At 42.4% G+C, this 22,199-nt stretch overlaps 1 protein-coding gene across 2 annotated transcripts in view; it reads left to right on the forward strand.

Moving 5' to 3' along the window:
• LOC136863168 (3 beta-hydroxysteroid dehydrogenase/Delta 5-->4-isomerase type 2) overlaps nt 1–22,199 on the forward strand; it is a 200,454-nt gene that overhangs the window by 105,596 nt on the left and 72,659 nt on the right. Inside the window, exons 3-4 of one of the 2 annotated variants that reach the window (XM_067139521.2) lie at nt 1,388–1,552; nt 17,709–17,948. In XM_067139521.2, coding sequence (XP_066995622.2) covers nt 1,388–1,552; nt 17,709–17,948 — 405 coding nt within the window. The remainder of the gene's footprint in view (nt 1–1,387; nt 1,553–17,708; nt 17,949–22,199) is intronic. The other variant, XM_067139522.2, reaches the window with a different exon arrangement.

The following is a 22,199-nucleotide window of genomic DNA, read 5'->3' on the forward strand; positions in this document are numbered from 1 at the left end:
CGAGGATAGGAATTGTGCCGGCTGCCGAAGCCTGTCGCACGCTAGATCATACACATTACTATACATTAATTTCTATCTTATGTCCGGCTCCATGTCTAAATGGTTAGTCACAGGGGTCCCGTGTTCGATTCCCGGCCGGGTGGGGAACTGTAACCATAATTGATAAATTTTTAGCTGGCACGGGGGCTGGGTGTACGTGTCGTCTTCATAATCATTCCAGCCTCATCACGACGCGCAGGTCGCCTACGGGTTTCAAATCAAAAGACCAGCATCTGGTGAGCCGAACTTGTCCTCGGACACTGCCGGCACTAAAAGCCATACGCCATTTCATTTTTTTTATCGTATACAATAGAAACAGTGTTAATCCAACATCAGTCGACACTACAATACGTTCTTTGCTAATACATATCAGAAACTACAAATTAACAATACATCTTTTATACAAGATATTTGCATTTGCAATAAGTAACATACATGCATGGAAATTATTTGCATTAGTATATATTTTATTTCTCTGCACAGGGGGATAATCGTTACAAGATTGTTTAGGATAATTTTTGTAAATACAGGGGAAAATTGGAACGTGAAGCACTAAATGCATCGAATGAATGCCCGTTGACTGCACTCACATCTTGCTGTTCGTATTTCACCAGGGAACGCAACTTGACAAGTTTGTAAAACAATAATTAAAATAACAGGACTGCAGAGCAAAAGACAACGGATGCCAGTTACCAGGCGGACAATGTGAATAATGTACCTTACTTTGTGGTAAACAAGCTAGGCAAACTATATCTGCCAAATAAAGATGGCCTTTAATGGGAAAGGAAAGGGGTCTACACTTAATATTTTGCTAATATGAGTGGACGAGGTATTACGATGTATCTGCCTAGTTTAAATCCATTGAGAGTGTCACAATTGGTTATGTTCCTTGAAATAATATTACTCGTTTTACGTCCAAATAACTACCTTTTCGAATTTTAGAGAGGCCGAGGTGTCGGAATTTCGTACCGCAGGAGTTATTTTATGTGCCAGTAAATCTACGACACGAGGCTGACGTATTTGAGCACATTCAAATATCAACGGACTGAGCCAGGATCGAAGCTGCCAAGTTGGGTTCAGCAGGCCATCGGTCTGTTACCTGAGCTACTCAGAAAAACCGATGTTTCTTGTGAGTGATCCACAAGTCTAGTTCAACTGCAAATACGTTGACAACCTTGATTATTTGAGGGTGATCAAATAAGACAGTTCGCGTCTTAGTTTTCTGGCACAGGGTGGAGATTTCTCCCTTGAAGTATCATAGGAACCTCATGGATTGTAATAAGATCGAGAACAATTATTATTTTTTATAGTGCTTATTGTGTTCTCATTCTGTTCAATACCTATACAGGTCATGAAGAATACAAGCCGCTGCATTCGTTTGTGGGCGATATCTGTGACGTAGAGCAATCTCGGGAAGCTTTCCGCGGTGTACATTGTGTCATACACTGTGCAGCACTTGTGAGCTACAATTTCCCACCAGATACAACCAATTTATGTGAAACTAATGTCACTGGTAAGTTCTGCTAATGTATTATGTTATTTTTTATATTATTACTTTTTTAATATGATGGATGGCTTTTGATTTTAGGATTTCAATTGTAAATTGTTTATAAGTTCAGGTTACTTCAATTGTCTGTTTAGTCCCGATATTGATCTGAAACCAGTGTAACATATTTTGAGCACACTTTTAAGTGTAAAAATTTGGACCTCGAGTTCCATCGAGGAGAAGTGTTGAACACAGTCTACTCTTGACAATCTTCCTGTATGACTGCGAATTAATGCCAATTGGACGGTGTTATGCATCAATCGGCTGAGCGTCAGTTTTTAAAATGTTTGGATTTGGACGCTATCTATTGCGTACCGAGATAAACTAAGTGTAGCCACGATCTCAGCGCCTTTCTTTAAGTTGTGTCCTTAATCATGGAGAATAGTGTAAGCGCCAATGATTGAACAGAAGATTTTGCAACAAACAATCATTATCATAAATCCTATTTAAATACCAGTCTCGATTCTGCACAACGTTCTTACATTCAGACCAGCCACAACGGCTAAATTGCGGTCATTGGCTCTTCGAGCGTGACGTCAAACTGAGATCTGCTCTCTGCAAGTCGTTGGCTTCCTATTGCAGGAGATCTTCCCATTGGAGTTCAGGGATTGCAATATGTTTCAGTCAAATAATTATTAGCTCGCGTGTCTCCTATACCTGCTCCAACAGACTTTGTAAATAGTGGATAATGAACAGAATAATGTACAATACAATGCAACTAATCTTATCACAAGGTCATGGTTATTGCTAATAGGACTTTAGTGAACATACTACGCTACTGAAACCCAATATAGCATTCAGAGTAAAAGAAAACTATTAAATATTACCAATAAACAAGCGAACGAAAGAACGGCTTCGCCGAAAACTCGTTCCTTGGTGGAACGAAGAAATTGCAGCAGCTATCAAAGAACGACGTCGCGCTCATAAACGCTATCGTAGGCAGCCTACTGTGACCAACTTGGTAACATTAAAAAAACTCCGTGCTAAGGCGCGAGTTCTTATTCGGCAGAGTGAGAAAGCTTTGTAGGAGAGATATGCATCCTCTATGATGCCACATACACCGTCATCTCAAGTGTGGACTGAACTTCGACATATTTCGGGAATACATGGATTATGTTCAATACCGGGAATTTCAATTGCAGGCAGTATCGTCACTGAACCACTCTCGATTGTTAATCATCTAGCCCGTCATTTCGCGGATGTGTCTAGCTCCGGGAATTGCCATCGTAATTTCCTCACTCTGAAGCGGGAGGCAAAACGACATCACCGGGCGAGTTGGCCGTGCGCGTAGAGGCGCGCGGCTGTGGGCTTGCATCCGGGAGATAGTAGGTTCGAATCCCACTATCGGTAGCCCTGAAAATGGTTTTCCGTGGTTTCCCATTTTCACACCAGGCAAATGCTGGGGCTGTACCTTAATTAAGGCCACGGCCGCTTCCTTCCAACTCCTAGGCCTTTCCTATCCCATCGTCGCCATAAGACCTATCTGTGTCGGTGCGACGTAAAGCCCCTAGCAAAAAAAAACGACATCACCTCAGTTTTGCCACTCATGCTTCAGAGGACTATAACGTGGGAACTCCGCAATGCCTTGGATCTTTGCAAGGACACTTCTCCCGGACCAAACAATGTTCATAACCAGATTTTGAAACACCTTAGTGATATTGGTCTGATATGTCTCCGTGTGTTCAACCGAATCTGGATAGAGGGTGGGTTTCCGTCTCAGTGGCGAGAGGGCATAATCATTCCTGTCCTCAAACCTGACAAATATCCCAAGTATGCAGGAAGATACAGACCTATTTTTCTCAGTAACTGTTTGTGTAAGCTATTTGAGAGGATGGTGTCTGGAGAAACAGAGACTTTGTCCGAGTACCAATGTTGTTTTCTTGCCGTTCGCTCGACCACTGACCGCTAGGTACGCCTGTAGAGTTCTATCCAGGATGCATTTCTCCGCAAACAGCATTTGGTGGCTGTTTACTTTGACTTAGAAAAGGCCTATGACGCCACATGGCGATATTGTATCCTTTCAGTCCTGCATCAGTGGAGATTCCGAGGGAACTTGGCGGTATTTATTGCGAATTTTTTGCCCCTCCGTCTATTCCGTGTCCGAGTAGGGAGGGCATATTCACAATACCACATTCAGGAAAATGAAGTCCCACAGGGATCGGTTCTTAGTGTCACTCTGTTTGCGGTTGCCATAAACGGTATTGTCGCTGCAGCTGGTTCAGCAGTAATACCTTCGCTATATGTGAACGATTTTACTCTGCATTGTAGCTCGCACAATATGGCAGTTGCAGAGTGACAATTACAACAAGCTATTAGGAGAGTGGAACAGCGGACTTTAGATCATGGTTTTCGGTTTTCAACCACAAAGACCTCTGTTGTACACTTTTGTCGGAAGTGCATTCTTCACTCGCATCCTGAGCTTTATTTAGGGAATGTCGCTCTTCCCGTAATTGACACTTACCAATCTTGGGCTCCGTTGCGATAGCAAATTATCCTGGGAGCCATACGTGCGGAAGTTAAAAGAACAATGCACTAAGAAGTTTAATATTTTGAAGTTTCTTAGCAGCACTACTTGGAGGGCTGACTGCACGGTGCTCCTACGATTTTATAAGGCACATATTTTATCCACGTTAGGCTACTGCAGTGCAACATATGGGTCAGCAAGGCAAAGCGTCCTAGCCAAACTGAATAGCATTCACCACAGCGGAGTTAGGTTGGCAACGGGAGCTTTTCGTACAAGCCCCATTGCTAGCCTGCTCGCTGAATCTGGTGTACCGCGTTTACACCTGCTGCGCCACCAAATGCTTCTGACCTATGCTACAAATATTCAAAAGATGTCACTTTACCCAAGCTATCTTTGCGTATTCCGCAACGTAAGTAGGTGGCTGTACGCTGCTTATCCTCGAGCAACGCAGCCGGTTAGAATACGCTTGGATAGCAGTCACAGATTGTTTGATGTGCCTTCTGTTCCCTGCCTTGTCAGACAACCAAGTGGGGTACCTTCGTGGACAATACGACGACCTGAAATAATTCTGGATCTGCACACTGGCCTGAAAGAAAACACAGACCCCCCAATTTATCGGAGGTGTTTCCTGTCCGTTGTTGGCCGGTATCCAGATTCAGTCGTCGTTTACACGGATGGTTCGAAGGCAGAAACGAAAGTGGACTGTGCGTTCGTTGTCGACAATGATAGGTTTCGTTTTGCTCCCCCGGAAACCTGTAGTGTGTACACAGCATAGCTTTATGCTATCTGTGAAGCTCTGCGGTATGCACTGTCCGATGAACGCCGATACTTTCTGCTGTGTTCCGACTCCTCGAGTCGCTACAATCTATTGATACATGTTTTCCTCGGAACCCTCTGGTGCAGCGGGTCCAGGACCTGCGGGCCGGATGTTCAGATGCCTGCACCAGAATCACGTTTATGTGGATCCCAAGCCACACGGGAGCAGAGGGAAACGGTTTAGCTGATAAGGCTGCCAAGGAGGCTGTTACATTGCCCCCGTTGCCTTACAAGGTTCCTTCCAGTGACATGTCTCAGCAGAGACATCTGGTTATGTCCTTTTGGGAGATGGAGTGGCAGGCCACCCCTCTCCCAAATAAGCTGAGAGCAGTAAAAGGTACAACGAAGATGTGGAGGACTTCCATACGGACTTCTCGGAGGGAAGCAGTGTTATTATGTCGTCTTCAGATCGCCCACGGTTTAGTAACGCACTCCTATTTACTGAAAGGAGAAACCCCTCCGGTGTGTACTTGCGGCGATCATCTTACCGTAGTACACATCCTTAAGGAGTGCGTGGACCTAGTCGATCCGCGCCGTAGTCTTAAACTCCCGAGTACCATCTCCCTCATCCTGCGAGATGACGAGCAGTCAACAGACCTCGTCATCCGCTTTTTGAAGAATTGTCGTTTGTTTTATCCTATATAAACTTAGTGTTTCATATTAGTCTTTGTATTATTGTTCACTAGGTTTTATTAATTTGACTCTGTTTTATTTTGGGCTTTTATATTTTAATGTGTTTTTAAACATAGTACTTTGCATGGTATGTTTCTTCATTTTCAGGCAATGTCTTATTGTACCATAATCTATCATATCATTTTACCTTAAATAAGGAATTGGGAATTAGATCCACTGATAATTCTAAATTCAGTCATTGTTCATTTTCATTTCTTTTAAATTCTAGTCAATGGAAATATTTTAAAATTTTAATGATGATATCATGTCGTCCATCTCTTACCATTAGGGGCCGATGACCTTTGATGTTAGGCCCCTTTTAACAACAAGCATCGTGATCATCGTCATCTGGAAGTAGAACCAAACATGACCCTTAACTAATTGTTGCATAAATTCACTATCTGTTACTTTTAAATAACACTCATAATAATGCATGTATTTTATGCACATTGCGAATTACAACTTGAAATATTATTAAAGGTATATTATCAAGCCCATCAGAATCAAATATTGGTTGCTAAACCAATAGTATGCCCAAACATTCAAACGCGGCTTAAACTTAAAGAATGAGGCATAACTGGCTGATAGATAGGCCCTAACACCATCCAGTTGTGAACATTAGATAATCCATTTACGTGGTTCAATCAAATGTTATTTCCCTTCTACATTGCCGCCGAAAGTATAACTTCTGAATCATTTATTCTTGTATATTATTCTTGTATTGTATTCTTGTATTGGTCATTTCTTGCTTCCAGTAATATTTACAGTCGCTCAAATAAAAAGAAGAAGGAATGAGTGTATGGTGTTGTATAAAATCTTCCCAGGTACATTTTCTCAGCAACAATCGAAAATCTAGTGTTTATTGTGGTTATTCACAAGTGAATTGTGCTTTGGTAAAAATTAAAATTAAATCTGACAAAATATCAAATGCGAGAATCATTTACAATACCATGCGCTCATTCGCTCTTTTCTTTTTTTTGTAACTATACATTTGACCTTAGAAGGGTCTTTATGTCTTACTGAGAAAAGTGTTATTGTCTGGATAAGTTCAGAAATACACAGGTATCCCAGAATCGCCATTAAATTTTCCCACAACGTGCCGTAAAGCCTGGGCAAAGCCGCAGCTGCCTTAACCGTAAACACCCGACCATTGAGCACATGCACCGAAGGTTTTCGGCGACGCAAGGATGCGAAAGGGCTAGGTAGCGACCGTTGAACGTTAAATATGTGTTTTAGAAGTTTACAGAAAACTATTAGGTAACACAAAGCAGTATCCAACAAGGAAAGAACACAAGAAAACATACGAATGTAATATTGAACCGAGAATGACGAGTAAGCTGACGCTAAACCCGCCAGAACTGAATAACTGACAGAAGAATGTTGCTTTTAATACGGGTACACACATAATTCAGAAAAAAAAAACATTTAGTAACATTAGCTGTCGTCCTCGGTGGACTGGGTTCGATTCCAAATACTTCCAGAAATGTAAGATTGGCAGATGTGCTGATATGTGGTATATGCAACTCCCCTCCATGTGGGGTGTCCCTGAAACGATTACGAGAACACGAATTTCAGTTTTAATGTTATCTTTAAAAAAAACTTATTTTGCAGTTATGTACTTATTACAGCGAGTATTAAAAGCAAAACGAGTATATAATGTCTAATTTTGCCTACCCCCGTAGCCCCTCGAAGATGATAACACAGAAAGCGTGTGTGTCATGCAAGTAGGATTAAAAGAGATAACTTCAGATATTTAACAGCGATTCTGGGACACCGGATATATTTAACGCAGTTGTGAAATCTAAAGTAATATGTGTCGGAAAGAGGAAATGAAACTTGCAATGCAGTCGTAATTAAATTAAGGAAAATGATTATATCAATGGCTGAGAACAAAGTGCATTTTTGAGGTTTTACCTCTACGACGTCCGAAAGTGTTTCAATAAAAAATCTAATGTTTCCATACTAAGAAGCACTTCTACCGGTTTTCAAAGTTCTGGCATCAGTCGTTTTGCTTAATTCGAAAGGGTCATTTTGAGTTGTAACTCTTCTCCAAATTATAGAAAATGATGTAAGAACTATGTACACACAGATATTCATAAAAAGTGTGTAACAAGTGTATTTTTGAGAGGCAGTCATGTAAACTACTAAAATCTTTAAACTCTTCTTCTAAAAAGTCATGGATTTTGAATTGTAACCCTTTCGTTCTCAGCCATTGATATGACTGTCGATTTGTACGACCAGTAGTACAGCAAGAGCTCACGAGAGGTAAAAGGACGATCAGCCGCTAGAAGGGCAGGAGGAGGAGTTGAAACACCAAGCATGGCATGCCCACATGAAGCGTCAGTAGGAGGGTTGCTGAATGATAGGGATACGGAATACACATCAGTGTTCTCCCTAGAAATTTCGTCAGCTGGGTGGCAGGAATGAGTAGACGGGCGGGGTAAACTACGTAAAAATAGAATTTCAATTTATTCCCCTCTGGGCATTAACAATAATATCAGGCAGTAAACATTAACTGTATAATTTAACTATTTTAGTGTTATTATCATGAACAGGACAGAACAGAGTATTTTGAACTTCTAGGGTTCTACAGCTCGTTCATAATCATGTAACACCGGGGGTTACCACACGGTTGCTGTGGAGTGCCATACGGATTTGAAACGCCGTGGGGAATCGAGTGCTCGCATGCGATTCCACGCTACGCCAGACACCGATCGCACAATACACTACGTGATAGTCAAGCTAAACATTCAAGCTCCGATCTAATTGATGGAATTATGCTGATAATAATGAAGATTTATCATGTAAATAAAATGTTTTAAAGTATTTAGGTTTTAATTTGGAGCACCCAATGACTCAAATATGTAGGGTAGGGTGGGGCTATTCCGATCGAAATAAGATAAACTGCTGCTACTCAGCTGCACTGTGCATGTCAGTCGCCATTCTTCTTCAGTCGAGAACCAGCCTCCTTTGTGTTCAGTGCGTTGGAGAGCGGCATCTCAATTCCGATTTGTTTGACACCAATTGGACGTAATATTTCGCAAGGTAAGTAGCACACTTCTCATTATATACTCTGAATTAGATGCCAGTGATATATAATGAGGTCTAGCGTAGTGATTATCAAACTTACCCTTACTCCACGCTTGTTGTCTAAGGATTCTAGTTCACATTTCTGCCACAGATAGCTGCATTTGTCAAACACGTTTCCAGTCAGGCGGAAAAAACCAAAACATGACATAGCGAGGGAATTCCGACCAAAATTTTGGGGTAAATGCGATCACTGAAAATAAAGCAGACTGACAAGAGGAAAGGAAGCGTAGCACTATAACTCCTGCTTGCGATGAATAATAGATTATACGCCTATAAAGTGGTAATACGAATTCTTATGCACATTTATAAACGTGATGTTTTCTACTGATGCGTCCTTAGCACAACATTTAATTCAAATATAGGTCACCTGTCTTACTTTATATGTCATTAAATTCTTTCACTCTCATATAAAAGACTGTTGCTAGCAACAGAAATACAATTCTTCTTTCTTTCTTTCTTTCTTTCTTTCTTTCTTTCTTTCATAATCCGTTTACCCTATGGGGTTTGATTTTCCCTCGGACTCAGCGATGGATCCCACCTCTACCGCCCCAAGAGTAGTATCTTGGAGTGCGAGTCTTTGGGTCTAGGGATACAACTGGGCAGGAGGACCAGTACCTCGCCCAGGTGGCCTCACCTGCTTTGCTGAAGAAGGGCCTTGTGGGGGATGGGAATAATGGAAGGGATAGAGGAGGAAGAGGGAAAGAAGCGGCCGTGGCCTTAAGTTAGGTACTATCCCGGAATTTGCTTGGAAGGTAAGTGGGAAACCACGGAAAACCACTGCAAGGATGGCAAAGGAGGGAATCGAAGCCCGATCTACTCAGTTCACCTCCCGAGGCTAAGTGGACCCAGTTTCAACCCTTGTATCACTTTTCAGAATCCGTGGCAGAGCCGGAAGTCGAACCCGGACCTCCGGGGTTGACACGTAATCGCAATAACCATTACACCACAGAGGCGGACGAAATACAATTTTCAAATAATTTTATTATGATAAATATAATAACTAGATAGGAATTTTACATTCAGGTGGTGGTGATTATTGTTTTAAGAGAAAGTGCAACTAGGAAACCATCCTCTTTTACATTCAGTGTAGGCACACATTTTAGTAGTTGTTGAACTAGGTCTACTTTCTATGCTACAGATGGTAATAATAATGGCATATGGACTCGGGAGAGGCCTGGTGCGGGTCTTTTCTTTTCGTAGACGGCCTATTAGGTGACCTGACAGACGGTAAGAACGTACAAGAGAAAGACCGCCCATGATAAATGGTCTGAACAGAATATTTCGCAGGCCATTAGCAGTATAATGAGGCAAGATATTGGGATCCGAGCAGCTACAGAAATCTTCAGTGTGCCCTATACAACCCTACAGAATCGGATCCAAATGGCATGGGTTCGACAGGCGTTACAAACAGCTGATGACAATAGTCCTATTTATGAATCAGTGAGACGACCCTCGGTTTTCAGTGTTGACGAAGAAACGGTGCTTTGTGACAGACTGATGTGTCTTGCAAACAGAGGTTTTGGTCTGACTCCCGTGCAAGTGCGCAGTGCGGCCTATGTTTACACGGAGAGGAAAGGCATTAATGTCCCTTGGAGCAGAAACATTAAAAAATGGCCGGAAAGGACTGGTTCACAAATTTCATGAAGCGAAATCCACAGATATCTCTGAGAAAGCTCGAGGGCATATCCAAGGCTAGAGCTGCCGCAATGAATGTAAAGTACGTTGACATGTTTTACAACATATACGCTAATTTGTGTGTTGAGTTGGAATTTCTTCAATATTCGGAAAAATGTACAATGCCGATGAGACAGGATTTACAATGAATAATAAACCACCTAAAATCGTGTGTGAAAAGGGAAAACGTGAAGTTGTCAAACTTACCAGCGTTGAACGTGGTGAAAATGTTACAGTTGTTGCTTGTTTGAGTGCAAGTGAAGTGTACATCCCTCCATTCGTGATCTTCAATGGTGTTCGATTCCGAGAAGCCTACCAAGAGAATTTGCCTGTAGGTGCTGTAGCAGAAATGTCGGATTCTGGATACATCAATGAGGACCTATTTCTGAAATGGCTTGAACGTTTTCAGAAGCACAGATCTGCAGGAAAATATCTTGTAGACGACCATGCATCTCACTGCTCAATGAAATGCTGTTCATAAAATGCCATTGAATTGCTGTGTTTGCTTCCACATCCAAAACATGTCCTTCAGCTTCTAGATCGCACCCTATTCAAACCACTGAAAGCATTATATCACCAAGAAGAGACTGCATTCATTCACAACAATCCAAACGCATCCATAACTAAGACTGATTTTGGAAAGCTGTTCACAGCAGCGCGGAACAAAGCCGCATCACATGGAAATACTACAAAAGGATTTCAGTGTACCGGTATTTATCCGTACAATCCTAACATCATACCATCACACAAGTTTCTACCTTCAGCATTCTTTCAAGCCGAATCGTCTTCTTCTGCAGTCCATTCAGAAGTAGTTCCAAACCTATCGACTGCTTTAACGTCTGGCCATTCTAATCTCTACAAAACACCTTCACCATCTCCTAGCATGACGACATTACTGTAGAAACTACTTCATCATCTGTAGCAACTACTCCATCACCTGTATTTAGAGAAATAGTATCGACTCCCAAAAAATGTACATGTAACCGCAGTAAGGCGAACAGAAAACAGCAGGCCCGTCACCTAACTTCAGAAAAAAAATCTCTCCGAAACTGCTGAAAATACGAGATTGAAGAGGGAAAATGGATTGAAGAAAAGGCTCCACCTGGAAATGAACAAAGTGAAGAGGCACAGGCTCTTCGAGATGGAGGTCGACAATGACATTTCTACTGGAAAGGAAAGTGAAGAAACGGAAGATGAAGAGAGTGTCCCTTGTGGGTTTTATGGAATTAAGTGGAGCCAGTCTGCCAGCGGAGGTGATTGGATCCAGTGTCAAAAGTGCAAAGTGTGGTTCCATGAAATATGTGTTGGAGCTGTGGGTAGAAAGCAGTTCGTGTGTGAAAAATGTATGTGATCGAAATTGCCCCATGCCTGATCGCAATTGCCCCACATTTTGTCTGAATAAACATTACGCCATTAAATGCAGAACCATATATGCACAACAAACTTGTAGTTGTTTAACCAAATACTGTATGCTAATGTAGAATATGATAGTTTATCTCTCCCTACAGCAAATTATATAGTGATAAGAAAACACTGAATATGTTTTTTAACTTTTCCTTGAACTGATCGGAATAGCCCCGACCTACCTTATTAATATTGTGTAACTAGAACGTATCCAGGTTATGTTAGCCGGGCGGTCTTTAAAAACGGCAGGGCGGTGCGCCCATTAAAAAGGTCATAGGCAGAACACTGCACATGGGGAGGGAGGACAGGGATGTTGACTGGGTAGAGAATTATTTTGAGGAAAGCAATGGCAAAACACCTCACTCCTCAAATTGCTTAGTAGACCTCATTTCAGAGCGACCATTAGTTTTTGCAGTTTCTCTGTAACCGCATAAATTTTAGTGGTGCTATTTGAGGATCAACATTCCTCTGGGTTGATAACCTAACATACACCGAGAATTACTGAGAGATGATTGAAAGACGTGCCAAAATCAATCAATCAATCAATCAATCAATCAATCAATCAATCAATCAATCAATCAATCAATCAATCAATCAATCAATCAATCAATCAATCAATCAATCAATCAATCAATCAATCAATCAATCAATCAATAAATCAATCAATCAATCAATCAATCAATCAATCAATCAATCAATCAATCAATCAATCAATCAATACTGATCTGCATTTAGGGCAGTTGCCCAGGTGGCAGATTGCCTATCTGTTGTTTTCCTAGCCTTTTCTTAAATTATTGCAAAGAAATTATACATTTATTGAACATCTCCCTTGGTAAGTTATTCATATCCCTAAATCCCCTTCCTGTAAACAAATATTTGCCCCCGCTTGTCCTCCTGAATTCCAAATTTATCTTCGTGTCGTGATTTTTCCTACTTTTTAAAGAAACCACTCAAACTTATTCGTGTACTGCCATTCCACGCCATCTCTCCACTGACAGCTCGGAACATACCACTTATGATAAAGATTTTGATTCCCATAGGGAATCTGAAATATTTGTTTCGAATGAGTAAATTTATAATACCAATTAGTTGGTCCGTTATTGGACATTATAAATTTTCCAGCTAACTTGTTCCTGGTTGCCAGTGTTTTGCTCCAGTGTGCTAAGTTGGGCTCATCAGTTGGTAGATAGCACACCCACCAAGACGCATGGCTAGTGCATACTGTGGAGGCAACTGCGTAGGCTACTTGGAGCCAATGACAGTGCCAATGCACTATGAGAGACATTGTCTCATTTTCCAAAATTGATGCCTGCATGGCCATCAGATGATAAAGATGTTTATTCGCATAGGGAACTTGAAATATATATTCCGAACAAGTACATTTATAACACCAACTAGTTGGTCTGTTATTGGACATTATAAATTTTCCAGCTAACTCATTCCTGGTTGCCAGCGTTTCGCCCCAGTGTGCCAAGTTGAGCTCAAAAAGAATGGTACTGAGTTGGTACTGAGATCGAAGGATATAGAAAAGTAAATACCTTGGGCATATAGTGTAGTAACAAGTGAACCTTGGGGTGATTTTCTGAAGTAATGATGAAATTGAGAATAAATCTAGAAAGGTTAACAAGAAGGGAAATAACATAAATAATATGGTGGCTAATGGGCCTGTATAGGAATAAGGCACTAAGTCGCGATGGATAGTAGGACCATCATTTCCTGTGAGGTAAAGCAATGGAGGTAGCCTACTTAGCAAGGTACTGTGCTTAATTAATTTCGTGTGGCTATTTCTAGCCGAGTGCAGCCCTTGTAAGGCAGACCTTCCTATGAGGGTGGGCGGCATCTTCCATGTGTAGGTAACTGCGTGTTATTGTGGTGGAGGATAGTGTTATGTGTGGTGTGTGAGTAGCAGGGATGTTGGGGACAGCACAAGCACCCAGCCCTCGAGCCAATGAAGGTTAAAATCCCCGACCCGGTCGGGAATCGAGCCCGCGACCCTCTGAACCGAAGGCCAATACGCTGACCATTGGGCCAACGAGTCGGGCAGGTACTGTGCTGAAACTAGGTTGACCAGCGTAACGTTTATAGATGAAGAGGATAAAATCAGAATTAAATTTGAAAGGAAACGTAACGACATATATAAGGTTAAATAGAGAACAGTGCAATTCGGATAAAATGGTAAAAGTATTAAATATTAGGAAGGGAATGCGAGATAAGTAAAATTAATAGAGTTACGGGGGGTGATGCATTCAGTGTTGACAGAGCCAGTCAGCCACCTCCGCACAGATCTTGAAGGCTCTATAATCTCAGCACTAAGTGGGGGTAGAATAGCCATCTTTTTGCCTGGCGCTTTTGTCCTCAGGAGTTAACATGGTGCTCATTTCTGGTAGTCTCAGTGAACTCCTGGATCATGTGCTTCTCCTGAATTGGAAATCTCGTTTCTAAATATTTCTACTAACTGATAGAGAATCGAACGCACGTCTTTACGGGTTCTTCTACCACCTCGGATAGGGAGCTCCCAATGTTGAAGAGAGGTACATTAATTGGTATCCTAGAAACTCAAATGCTTTTTCAATATAGGATAGACGTTTTTAAATAATTCTGAAATAGGTAAATATAGGTAAAATACACTGTCTAAAAACATGCAGTTTCCTCAAGGACTGTGTTCGGTGGCACCAGGGTATAATATGTGAATATTGAGGAGTTGTTGTGTTAGCGATTGATTTGCCACGGACATTGGCGATCAGATGGCCGTCAGGAGGCCCTGTCCGTGCGCACTCTGTAACTGTGCTGAGGTTAGAGGCGAACAGTGTTTGCAACATTCATTCTAGGGTACAACCATGCCCCGCCTACGAGTACGTGCTCCTGTTGAACAACTGCAGCCGTTTGAACGGGGTCGCATTGTGAGCCTGCGGGAAGCTGGATGGACGTGTTGACGGATTGCTGTACATTTGGCACAATGTATTGGTGGTGTGTCGCTGCTTTCAGCAGTGGTCTGTGCAATATTCCCACTCCCATAGACCAAGCTCGGACGTCCGCGTAATACAGACGCACGTCAAGACCGACGCATTGTGCGAGCAGCGGTGGCCGATCGAACATCATCCAGAAATGAAATCCGGTCACATGTTGCACCTGCTATGTCACCAAGGACCGTCTGTTTGCAGCAGGATCAGGATTACGTGTGCTTCTGGCTAGGCTACCACTGACACCACGACACCGTCAAGCACGGCTACTCTGGATTCGCTAAAGAGGGGAACGGCGCTCTGTTGTCTTCAGTGATGTGTCTGTATGCAAGTGATGGACGTACACGTGTACGACATAGACCTGATGAGCGGCATGTTCCAGAGTGCATTCTCCCACGACACCCAGGTCTCACCCCAGGCTTCATGGTGTGGGGACTATCAGTTACAACTCGCGGTCACAATTGGTGTTTCTGCAGGGTAACGTAACCAGTAGCACAGGTTGTTGTCCCCGTGCTACTGCCATTTTTCGACAGGAAGGTGATGTAATTTTTCAATAGTACAATGCACGTCCACATACAGCTACTGCGACGCTACGTGGTCTACGCGGTGTACAACAACTGCTCTGGCCAGCAAGATCACCGGATTTCTCGTCAATTGAACACGTGTGGGACAGGATAAAACGGGACTGCAAGAACCCTTGCCTAATTGCACCAAAAGGTGCAAGATGCTTGGGACAATCTATCGCGGGATGTAATTCGGCACCTTTATGATAGTTTGCATGCGCGAATACACGCCTGCATTGCCACCAGAGGGGGGTGAGGGGGTTACACTGTGTATTGATGCGACTGTTCGGGCACCTTTCACTGTGACATGTGTTACATTTGGTCCGAATTTGTAATCATATACTCCTGCAATGATGAACTACCTGTCACATCACTTGTGAATAAATTGACCTTGTCCTTGACGATGTTGCATGCATTTTTCTCGGTAGTGTACGTTGAAGTTTTTACAAATGTTATATTTTCCTATCCTGCTAATATGAAATACTAACCTAACTTTAGTTCGGCTTTTTCAAAGTTAGTTTTAACATTTTAACTGCCGGGATGAGTAGCTCACACGTAAGTACGCTTGCCTTCTGACCTCAAGTTGGCAGGTTCGAAGGTGTTCGGTAAATTTACTGACACGTTAAAGAACTCGTGAGGGACAACATTCCGGCACCTCAATCTGAGAAGACCGTACAATGTAGTTCGTGGGTCGATAAACCAACACCATTAATTAATGTGTAACAGTTATCATATAATTTGCTATTTATAGTCGTTCATTTTAATTACATTATTTTGTATGCAATTAACTTGTTGTTTAATGTGCATGTTTGTCTGAATCTTTGTCATATGTTAAACTTTGGAAATTCGAATGTAGTCGAAGAAGGTTACAATAAATATTAACTTACTCATATCCTAATCTGTGGCCGCCCTGGGGAGGAAATTAGAGATAATCTACACATCAAAATACAAAAAAAAAAAAAGGAATAACAAAGATGCAGTGCAATAATAAAATTACATAATGTTATCTCTTGTATCACAAAGACGCAAAGCTGTAAATGTAAACTTTTACAAATTTAGATGTTTTTCTTCAAATATCTAACCCAAATAAACTGTAATAACAAAAAGGTTACAACGTCTGTGTTTGTATAATGAAAGTTGTCCCTTCTTCACCCTGTCACAGTACCGTGCATGGCCTCCTCTGGCATTTTTCAGGCCTCTCAAGCGCTGCGACATGCTTGCGATCTGTACATTGACATCATCTTGAGGAGAACGTATCCATTCCATCTGCGCAATGTTAATGAGGTCTGGGGTTGTCCGTGGATGTTGTGGGCGATCACAAACAGCCGTTTTCAACCTATCACATGCAAGCTCAATGCAGTTCATGTCTGGTGAATTATATTACCAATTAATATGAATTTTCTCACTGAAGCACCTCGATGGGGGCGAGCATTGTCGTCGACGAAAATGAATTTAGCACCATATTCATCCCTAAATTGTTATACAAATAGTCGAAGAATTCAATCGGTATGCCGCTGGGCATTTAACATCTCTCGAAATGGTATCAAAGGTGTACGACGGCCATGCACAATACCAGCCCAAAACATTAAACGAACACCTCCAAATGCCTGTACGCACTTCTTGAATAGCCAGATACTTTCCATCACGTCATTTACGTCTCCACGCCCTTTCCGTTGTGTTTCTGACCTAAGTGATATACGTGTTCAAACTGAAAAGACAATGTTACTCTATTCATCCAATCCTCAATTAGGATGTTGGATGACCCATCCTCTCCTCTCAACACGATGAAAATTCACTAGTGGAATACGTCGAATCTGCCGAAATGACATTAATTGAATACTTTGAAGTCGATTGCGCACATTTCGTGCATGTATACGGACCCTAGTTACCCTCAAGAAGTCATCTAGTATTGTTGAACAGTTGATGTTGGTCTCCTCGGCGCTGTTACTCGGATATACCGATCTTAACACCGCATTGTCACCCTCTGTCGCCCTTCCCTGGGCCTGTCTCTCACATAATCGTACCTTTTCCACGTTTTTGACACTGCGCTTTGGGTAACTCCTACGATCTGCGATACTGCCGCTTGTGTATGTCCACCCTAAACCCACGCCACAATTCTGGCTCGATCAAACCAGGAAATACGCATTGCACATGAAACGCATAAATTAGCTGAAGCTCGTACTGCATGTGTAAGCTACTATCAGTCTCCATCTGAAATGGCATAGTTCGCCCCAGGCTGAACACACACCGCACTGTACTTGTGAGTGTGCTCAGTGCTCTCTACCACTTAAATTAGGATTACACACGCCCTACCACTTAACGTATTTAATCCCACAATATTGCAAACTATTTTTAGGTATACGTATATGAACGTAAAATAATTTTTGATGACTGTATTATTACACAAAATGCAACATACAGAAAATTTCTTACAAATGTGCAGGGTTTGCTGTTCATAATTCATTCTTTTGTGGTACTAGGTACACAAGTGGTCATCTCGTTGTGTGTGGAGCAAAGTGTGTCACGGCTCGTCTTCTGTAGTAGCATAGAGGTGACCCTGACACCCTATCTAAGAGGGACTTTCAGCGTCATCGTCAACCAGACAGAAAGTAAGGCGTTACCCCCTGACGACGATTTCTTGGTCATTCCTGGATATGCTGTCTCCAAGCTTCGCGCGGAACGTCTGGTGCTGGCTGCGGACGGTCGGAGACACGTCAACGGTAAGACAATAGCAGGACTGTTTCAGATTCTTGTCAAAACTCTGCGGCTCAGTAAAGTTACTCAAACCAACCGTAGTGGCAAAGTCGGCCAAACTTTAGTCTTCTCTTTCCAAAAATAGTAGGTTCGATTTCGGCTGAGGTAGAAGGCATCTAAACGTGTCGAAATGCGATAAATTCGTGTAGTTAACTTCCACCACATAAGGTAACTCCGGGGAATCCATTTTCTGGCGTCTATTTAAGATTGTTAGACTAATAATCAGAACGGCCGTTAAGCTAAAACCGTTAGTGGTTAGGACAGCCATAAAGGTGAGACCGTTAGTAGTGAGAACGGCCGTTGAGGAACCATCATCATTAAACTTAATCAGAATAATACTAAATAACTTCAGTTCTCCACTTATTAGAAACGTAAGTATATTTGCGGAAGATGTTATACTCTATAGAGTAGTAAATGAGTTGCAGGATTGTGAGCTACTGGGGGGACTTAAACAATGTAGTGAGATGGGCAACAGACATTGGTATGAATGTAAATGGGATGAAAAGTCAAGTTGTATGTTTTACCAAGAGGGAAAGTCCAGTCAGTTTTAATTATTGTGTTGATGGAGTGATAGTACCTCATGAGGAACAATATAAGTACATGGGTGTCAATATAAGGAATGTTCTTCATATGGATAATCATATTAACGAAGTAGTTACGAAAGGTTATAGATCTCTTCACATGGTTATGACAGTATTCAGAGGTTGTAATAAGGAAGTAAAGGAGAAGGCGTGTAAAGTATCTGGTAAGACCACAGAGTGAGGTTCCAGTGTATGGGACCCTCGCCAGGAATACTTCATACGAGAACTGAAAAAAAAAAATCAAAGGAAAGCAGCACGTTTTGTTCTGGGTGATTTCCGACAAAGGAGTAGTGTTACGAAAATGTTGCAAACTTCGGGCTGGAAAGACTTGGGAGTAAGGAGACGAGATGCTCGACTCTGTGGTATACTTTGAGCTGGCAGTGGAGACTTAGCGTGGGATGACACAAGTAGAAGAGTAAGCTTGAGTGGAGCTTTTAAAAGTAGGAAAGATTTTAATATGAAGATAAAGTTAGATTTCAGCAGGAAAGATTGGGGCAAAAATTCATTTATAGGACGGGGAGTAAGGGTTTGGAATAAATTATGAAGGAAAATGTTCGATAAATTTCCAAGTTCGTTGAACATATTTAGAGAAAAGTTAGGTGACCAATAAAATATATGTGGATATGAGTTAATTAATTGATAGGGAATCTGTCACCTAGGCAACCGTCCTAAATGCAGATCATTGATTGATTGATTGTAAGATTAAAATATTAATATTTTTGAACGAAAACAAAACAATTATTTAAATTTTAATGAATGAAATGTGAAAGTAAAGAAGAATACTTTCACTCTGTTTATTTACGAAGTACATTTTTGCTGTCAGTTTGCATTCGGGAGACAGTGGATTCGGTAGCCCTGAAGATGGTTTTTCGTGGCTTCCCATTTTCAGGCCAGGCAAACGCAGGTGCTATACATTAATTAAGGCCATGGTCGCTTCCTTCCTAATCCTAGCTCTTCCCTATCCCATCGTTACCGTAAGACCTATCTGAGTCGTTGCGAGGCAAAGCAAATAAAACAGAAAACAAAAGTTCACTTTGAAAGAATTGCCTCAAATACGGAGTCAAGTTAGTGCCGTTCGATCTCAATAAGTTGTTGAGAAGGACATGATGTGAATAGATTTTGTCTGAAGTTCATCTTCGAGAATACGTTTGCAGACATCAAACACTGAATACTTTTTATGGCGGTTATTGAATTGATTCAGAGTTCCTTTGTACCAGGTACGGCTCGTCTTCTGCAGTAGCACAGCTCAGGGGATAAGAATAAGATCACTTTTCTTTGTTAACCGCCATTTCGTCGCGGTACGTCTATTAAAAAGATCAATAGAAATAGCCACCCGTGGCGTAGTGTAGTTGTTTAACTGCTCGCACCTTGGCGTCAAAGTTGCGGGATCGCATCGCACCTCAATCGGTTGACATTAAAAAGGGCTTATTTTGGCAGACACGTATCGCTAGATTTTCAACCTCGTATACACTAACGTTCATAAAAAACAGATCACCTTGAAAGACTGGAGATAGGAAGTTCATATTCACAGTGCATGTTCATTAGTATGTTCTACAAAAACGATTAGCATTTCAGTCACCTAGGTTCAGAATGTGCCCTGTTGCCTAGTAGGCACTGGGTCCCTCATGGGCACTGATAGCTTGTTCCATGCGTGATGGCATCGACGCGTATAAGGCGCGAATGGCGTCCTGGGGTGTAGCCATCCATGCTGCATTCATCTGGTTCCACAGTTCGTCCTTGGTGCAGTGGCGTATCCTGGAATCTCCATTGAGACATGCAACTAGTAACCATGCAGTTAACACAATGTATTAAGTAAATTTGAATTCTACTCACCCTAATTACATGTAGGTGAACTCGAGCCAAACAGTTTTACTGTAAGTTTCTGGATTGAACGTGCGTACACAATTCTTGTTTTCTGTTTTTAAATTTACAAGGGTCCGCCTCTGTGGTGTAGTAGTTAGTGTAATTAGCTGCCACCCCCGGAGGCCCGGGTTCGCTTCCCGGCTCTGCCACGAAATTTGAAAAGTGGTACGAGGGCTGGAATGGGGTCCACTCAGCCTCGGGAGGTCAACTGAGTAGAGGTGGGTTCGATTCCCACCTCAGCCATCCTCGAAGTGGTTTTCCGTGGTTTCCCACTTCTCCTTTAGGCAAATGCCGCGATGGTACCTAACTTCAGGCCACGGCCGCTTCCTTCCCTCTTCCTTGTCCATCCCTTCCAATCTTCCCATCCCCCGCAAGGCCCCTGTTCAGCATAGCAGGTGAGGCAGCCTGGGCGAGGTACTGGTCATCCTCCCCAGTTGTATCCCCCGACCCAGAGTCTGAAGCTCCAGGACACTGCCCTTGAGGCGGTAGAGGAGGGATCCCTCGCTGAGTCCGAGGGAAAAGCCAACCCTGGAGGGTAAGCAGATTAAGAAGAAGAAGAAGAAGAAGAAGAAGAAGAAGAAGAAGAAGAAGAAGAAGAAATTTACGAGGGAAGGTAGAGGTCTCGCGGGTTTAACTATTTGCATCTTTTCATCATACGAACGGCCAGTAAATGGCTTTTCAAACTGATTTACAATTATATCCGTTTTAGACTCATCCATCGTTAATACCACATGTGCGCAAAATATAATAAAACACCGAAAACGACGAATAGCACAGGAACAGCACACACAGAATGAACTCACTAATCAGCAAAACACACAATGAATTAACTCACTAGTTAGCCACAACTCAAGCACTGGAGGTAAGTCACCCCAGTGGCATTGGTCAGTTTCGTCACGTTGGGTTCTCGCTGGGGGTAATCTGTGTGTCCCGTTCGCTGTAAACATGTCGACTTCTCCAAGTTGCTAACAGATGGCAGAGGGTAGCACGGGTATGGGGTGACAAATTCTGACCAAGGTTCAATTGCAACGACATCGTTCGGAGGGTTTCAGAACTACGTCTGCCACTGAATGCAATTTTAAGATTGAATGCCTTACGTCCGTAACTCCTACATTTGCTATCTCTTTCTTCCGAGAGTGGAGTAGACGGCGAGACTACACCAGCACCACACGTAATCAAGCAACGGAACTAGTACAGTTGCGCGGAGCTTTTGAACTTCTGAGAGATGAAATCGTTAATATTTGACCTGAAACAACCTAAAATCGTAAATCAGACAGTTCTTTGTGTTATCATAACGCATGCAATGAATGCCTTGCATTCAAGGAGAATACGCCCCTGCCTTGGTGGTTGGCATTGGGTCACAGCACCGCATTTTTCGATTGGCGACAAGTCCGGTGATCGGCAACAGTCTGTCATCCTGTGACAACAAGAAGGCATGTGTTTGTACAGCAACATGTGGTCGCGCACTGTCCTGCTGAAATATGGCGTCTGGGGTGTCGTGCAGAAAGTGTATGGCTACGGGTCGCAGGATGTCATTCACGTAGTTTAAACTTGCCACAGTGCTCTCGACACGCACTAACTGTGATTTTAGGTTGTACCCAATAGCACCCCACATCATAAGGCCTTTTGTTTTCGCTGTATGTCTTGTGCGAAAGCAGTCAATATGATGGCTCTCCCCCTGTCTACGGCGAACCAAAATTCGGCCATCATTTTCAGACAAAAGAAGCTGGATTCGTCCGATAACACTATCTGCTACCATTCCTGTCTCCAGTG

The sequence above is a fragment of the Anabrus simplex genome, chromosome 2 (assembly GCF_040414725.1).
Source record: "Anabrus simplex isolate iqAnaSimp1 chromosome 2, ASM4041472v1, whole genome shotgun sequence".
Taxonomy (NCBI): domain Eukaryota; kingdom Metazoa; phylum Arthropoda; class Insecta; order Orthoptera; family Tettigoniidae; genus Anabrus; species Anabrus simplex.